Source organism: Lipotes vexillifer, unplaced genomic scaffold (assembly GCF_000442215.2).
Source record: "Lipotes vexillifer unplaced genomic scaffold, Lipotes_vexillifer_v1.1 scaffold496, whole genome shotgun sequence".
Lineage (NCBI taxonomy): Eukaryota > Metazoa > Chordata > Mammalia > Artiodactyla > Lipotidae > Lipotes > Lipotes vexillifer.
In genome coordinates, this window is record NW_006786690.1 from 6,320,495 (window position 1) to 6,326,595 (window position 6,101).

The window sequence follows — 6,101 nt, forward strand, 5'->3', positions numbered from 1 at the left end:
GGGGGGGGGGGGGGGGGACTCTAAGCCTCCCACAGGCTCCCACCGCAGCTGCCCACAAAATCTGCCTTAACCTGACCCCAGGTGATGCATGGACATATTACAGACTGAGACATGCTGCTTCAGACTCTTGTGCAGGAGCGTGAGGCCCCTGTACTGTGGAGAATCTGTGTTGTTTCCTATTTACTGCCTGGGAAAAAGTGCCGTGAGGTTCTCCCAAGATGGGCATTTTGAGAAACGCCGACTTTAAAGATGGAAGGCCCCACCCTTACCGAGATGTTCCACATCATCTTGATGGCCAAGGGAAAGGCAGGGGCCAGTGGGGCTTGCTCCCCTTCTCCTCGTGGAATGATCTCTGGGCCTCTCCCTGGAAGAAGCCTGATACTCCCTGCCACCTGCTGGTTCTGGGGCAACACAGGCATGGTGGCCTCATAGACAGCGGCACTGCAGCCCTTGCCAATGGACTTCCCGATCAGATACTCCTCCAGCCGGAAACCCTGCCAGCGTCTAGCATCCAGTGGGTCAGGGAGCAGCTTGTTTTTCTGGGTGAAAACTGCCTGTGAAGAAAAAAAGCAGGCACCGTGAGCCAGGGAGCCCAGTAAGGCTTCAGTGAAGGGATGCAGAGGTACAGTGAGGCAAGCTCTTCACTGACAAGACCAAGAGCCAATAAAAACAAAACCAAGTTGGGTTTTACTGCTCGTCCTGGGCTCAGGCCATCCTGCTTTCTCTCTCATTACTCAGAATAATTTTTCTCGAAGTGTCACTTCATTGCAGTCACCGAGACAGCCCAACACAGAACATCATGAATTAGTTAAGAGGTCAGAACTCTCAAATTCTGCAGCTGGCACATCACTCCTTTGCTGCCTGTCAAGCTCCCAGCACAAGCTTGGAGGTTTCTGATTATGGAGACGGCTCCTTCTGCAAAGACCTCGGCAGGCAGGTATCGGATGGTTACCAAGAACTGTGTATGGGCAGAAATATGTGGTCAGCAGCCACCCCTCCCACTTGGGAATGACCTCAGGCTGCTTTTGCAGGCCAGGGGGTAAAATCAGGGGGCTCCCTGGAGCCGAGTCATCAGGTCCTGTTGTTGGGCTGCAGCCCACAGGCCTGCAAGCCTTGTATCTGCCCAGCCTTGAGACGACTGAAGAAAGAGCCTGGAGACAGTGACAAAGACATCAATGGTTTATTGGATGGGGCATGTTACACGTCTGCAGCACAAGGTCCTGGAGCAACATCCCAACGTGTGTGGCAGACAGCAGGCAGGACACGGGAGCAATCTTCACTAGTCGGGGGAGAAGGAGGCTACCATTTATAGGGAAATTGGTATCAGGTTGGCTCATCAGTTACCAGGGAAACCGGCGGCTGGGGCACGTCCCTCACAGCCCCTCAGGTTAATGACCATCACGAGGGCAGATGTTTCCCTTTAATAAACTAGCAGGTGGAGCTGTTTTGGCCTAAGGCTTGAACAATCACTAGCTGGGGCAGGGGGCAAGCACCTTCCTGTGAGTAGGATGTAAGTGAAGCAGGGACTGGTCCAGCAGGGGATGTACAGAGAGCAAGAGGACGGCCATCTTGAGTGGCCTGACCATACATCTGTCTTCCTGTCTCTACCTCTTAGGAATCTGGTGGGCCATTCTGTTTGCAGAAAGGAAACAAGAATACAAGAGTTCGGAGGGACATAGATGGAAATGCAGGTGCTGTGGGGATGCACTGGGATCGAGGCTATTTCCCCCAAATCGGGGTTCTTGCCTACTCCAGGCAGGTGACATCATTTCTGCAGTCACCCAAACTCTGCCTTCCCCCTCAAATCTCGTCTGACCTGCTGAGCCCTCCCTCTTCATGGTTAGTCACTCAGCTCCAGACTCTCCCACTCACATCCTCCCTTCACCTGCTTCTGAGCTGGATGAAACCACACTGCTTTCACGTGTCACTCATCAGGTTCAAGAACCTGATAGGTTATTCAGTATCTTGTCCTGGTGCTTCCTACATGGGAAAATTGTTCTGCAGGCTGGTCTGCACTGTCCGTACTGGTCTCTCACATGCCTCTCCCTGAACCTTTGCTCAAACTATTCCCCTCCCCCGCCCCCTATTTCTATTGTCTTCACTCTACCTGCTCATCCTTACTCATCCATCAAGTCCGAACTCAAGCTCCTGCTTCCCCTATAACCAGTCCTGACAGCCCAGCCCACAGCAACCTTTCCTTCTGGAGGATTCCTAAAGCACTGAGAACCTATGAGCTAATACACCTCGTATGATAACTTCTAATGTTTTTAAAAACCGAAAGTCTGTCTTGCCTTGCCAACTAGTTTCTAAACTCCGTGGAGTGGAAGCAATATCTTGTAGAGTAATCCTTTAGCAACCATGGTTTTGAGAATGAGATACATGTTTTAAAACTTTTAATTTTGAAATAATTATAGACTCACAGGAAGCAGCAAAAAAAAAAAAAAGTACAAAATGTCCTGTGTACCCTTCACCCAGTTTGCCACAAGTGACATCTTATAAAAAGCACTAGTACAAAGCCCAGGAAAGTGACAACATACACTACTGTTAACTAGACTACAGACCTTACTCAGTTTTCACTTTTTCTTTTTTGGCGGCGCGCAAGCGGGTTCTTAGTTCCCCGACTAGGAACATGTGCCCTCTGCAGTGGATGTGCGGAGTCTTAACCACTGGACCACCAGGGAAGTCCCTCACCATCTTTTCTGACCTGCATTCTTTTGTGTGTGCACGCGTGCACACGTGTAACTCTAAGCAATTTTATCCCCCGTACAGATACATGCAATCACCACCACAATCAAGACAGCGTGTTCTGTAGCCACAGAACTCCTCTGTGCCACCTCTTTGTATTTGGGCCACCCCCACCCATCCCAGTCCCCTGGCAACCAGTGATCTGTTCCCGTCTCCACAGTTCTGTCATTTCAAGACTGTTATATAAACAGAATCGCACAGGATGTAACCTTTTGGAACTGACTTTTTTTCACTAAGCATAATGCCCTTGAGGTTCATTTAGGTTGTTACCTATAGATGGTTGACTCCTTGTTATTGCTTAGTATTCCACTGTATGGCTGTACCAGGGTTTGTTTAACAATTCACCTGCTGAAGGATGTTTGGGTTTTTAATATTTTGCTATTATGAATGATGCTGCCGTGAACATCTGTGTTTAAAAATTATTCTTAAGAATTGTGGTAAAATACACATAATTGGCCATTTTAAGTGTGCAGTTCAGTGGCGTTAAGTACAGTCACACTATTGTGTAACCATCACCACCATCCATCTCCAGAACTTTTTTCATCTTGCAAAACTGAAATTCTATACCAATAAACAGTGACTCCCCAGCCCCTCCCCCCAGCCCCTGTTCACTTTCCATCTCTATGAATTTGACTAAATACCTCATGTAAGTGGAATCATACAGTATTTGTCTTTTTGTGACGGGCTTATATCACTTAGCATAATGTCCTCAAGTTCCTCCATGTTTTTGCATGTGTCAGAATTTCCTTTCTTTTTAAGGCTGAATAATATTCCATTGTATGTATATAGCACATTTTGCTTATTTTTCACCCATTGATGGACACTTGGGTTGCTTCCATCTTTTGACTACTCTGAATAATGCTATGAACATAGGTGTACAAGTATCTGTCCAAGTCCCTGCTTTCAGTTCTTTTGAATATATACTCAGAAGTGGAATTGCCAGGATATGATAATTCTATTTTTAATTTTTGGGGGGAACTGCCATACTGTTTTCCATAGCAGCTACTCATGTACAGGTTTTTGTGTGAACATAAGTTTTCATTTCTCTGGGTAAATGCCCAAGACTGCAATGGCTGGGTCATACAACGAATACATGTTTAGCTTTGTAAGAAACAGCCGACTATTTTCCAGTGGCTGCACCATTTTATATTCTCACCATTGGTCCAGTTTCTCTGCATCCTCACAGGCATTTGCTACTATTACTAATTTTAAAATTTTAGCTGTTCTAATAAGTACGCAGTGATATCACATTGTATTTTTAACTTGCATTTCCCTAATGGCTAGTGATGTTGAACATCTTTTCATATGCTTATTTGGCATCTGTATCTCCTCTTGGTGAAATATATACTCATGTCTTTTGCCTATTTTATATAGGTTTTTTTTTTTCCCCCAAATGCTTTCCAAATGCATCCAAAGGCACTGGTCAGTGTTCTACCCCAGTATGACACCATATAGAATTTTAGCACTAGAGTTGCCAGACCTGGTGATTTTCTTTCAAAAGAAGCCAAATGCCCAAAATTTTAAAATTAATTGGCAACTAATTAAAAATTTTAAGTCACAGAAAGGTGAAGTGTGAGGAAAGGACATGGAGGATGGTAAGCTTAGGGGGTCAAGCTCCTCGGTTTAAAAACAGCCTCCCTAATTTTAAGTAGGATTTGTCAAGTTGGCCGACCTTGGCTTTTGCCAGTTGAGCTGTAGCAAAAGACAAGTACAGAGGCTGGGGACTAGGTCAGGCGTCACCTGTAGCCCCAAAGGGGACAGCGCAAACGTGAGACACTCTGGTGATGAGTAACACGAACTGGGCTGAAAACCAGGAAACATGGGAGACACTGCCTGGTTTTCAACCAGCTGTGTCCTTTGGCAAGACACCCCACTTTCCACCACCTCAGCGCTAAGCTCTGAATCGCAGGGGCTGTACTAACTCAGTGTTTCCAAACCCCAGGAAGAACGACCTCCCTGGAAGAGGAGGGAATCCTGTCAGCAGATGGCCTTCAGACTTGAACTCAACAACGGTTCTTCCTTGGGTGTCCAGCCTGCCCACCTACCCTGCAGATTTTGGACTTGCCAGCCTCCAGAACGGCAGAGCCAATTCCTTCAAATAAATCTCCCTTTTTATAAACACATCCTATTGGCTCTGTTTCTCTGAAGAGATACAGATTTTGGTTGAGCAGAAACAGAATTCTCTGAGCTATTTAAAACATTTAAAAAGAAAGCCTGGGCTTCCCTGGTGGCGCAGTGGTTGAGAGTCCGCCTGCCGATGCAGGGGACACGGGTTCGTGCCCCGGTCCGGGAGTGAAGGAAATCCAAAAAAGAGAGGATACATGTATCTGTATAGCTGATTCACTTTGCTGTACACGAGAAACTAACACAACATTGTAAAGTAACTATACTCCAATAAAAATTTAAAGAAACTTAGTGACCCGGTGAAAAAAAAAAAAAAAAAAAAAAAAAGAAAGCCTAAGAGCCCCTGTGTCTCTAGTCACCTCTGATAACTCTATTCAGGTTAACTAAAACCCATTAGGTCTGCTGTTTTCTCCTGCTGTTCTTGCTTTTTACTGTGGCTTCAGTTATGTCACTAATTGGCTAAACTGGATGCAGCCTGGCTGGCACAGTGGTTTAAGGGCACAGGCTCTGGAAAGTCAGACTTGGGGCACTGCCCTTTCTTAGCTGCGTGACTTCAGCAAGTTACTTCACCTTTTACCTCTTTGAGTATGTTTCCCCATCCATAAATTGTGGATGACAGGTACCTCAGGAATAGAAGTGTTATTATGATTTAGTTGTCCTTAAATTTTAGAAAATTTATGGAAAATCATTGGCCTCGGTGCAAGAGGTGCTATAATTAACATATCTTCCAAAATATGCTGAGGAAGGGAAGACAGTAAAACAAAAGTGAGGTCCTGGCCGGGTATGAGAAGATCAGTAACAAAGAAAATGAGCCTTAACAGATGACTGCCCAGAAATTCCAGCTCCAAAATAAACCTTGACCCACGGCCCCAAATCAGTACATGCCTCCCAGCCCCGCCCCTCACCACACCCACACGCTTAGCCCACGCGCTTAGCCCCGCCCCCCAGCCTGACTCCGGCCCGCCTCTGCTCCGGCCCCAGCTCCGGCCCCCGCCCGCAGCCAGAGCTCACCTGGATCTCCTCACAGGCCGAGGCAGCCCGACGGCCCTCCGCTTGCTTCTCCTCTATGAGACCCAGACCCAGGCCGAAGGCCAGAAAGACAGCCCGGCCGCAAGGGCCCGCGCCGCCCCGGGGCCGCCCCACGAACTGCCTCTGGAGCCGCGCCGCCAGCCCGGCCACCGACTGGCGGAAGAAGCGGTAGCGGCCGGGGAGCCCGAGCCCGAGCCTGCGCG

General features: G+C 47.6%; 1 protein-coding gene across 1 annotated transcript in view; it reads right to left on the reverse strand.

The window, feature by feature from the left end:
* The window catches only part of PINK1 (PTEN induced kinase 1), a 15,082-nt gene that overhangs the window by 8,647 nt on the left and 334 nt on the right, over nucleotides 1-6,101 (reverse strand). The window contains exons 2-3 of the mRNA XM_007459230.1: nucleotides 5,881-6,101; nucleotides 270-554 (exon numbers count right to left, since the gene is read on the reverse strand). The exon at nucleotides 5,881-6,101 is cut by the window's right edge and continues 14 nt beyond it. Of these exons, the coding sequence (XP_007459292.1) occupies nucleotides 270-554; nucleotides 5,881-6,101 (506 nt within the window). The remainder of the gene's footprint in view (nucleotides 1-269; nucleotides 555-5,880) is intronic.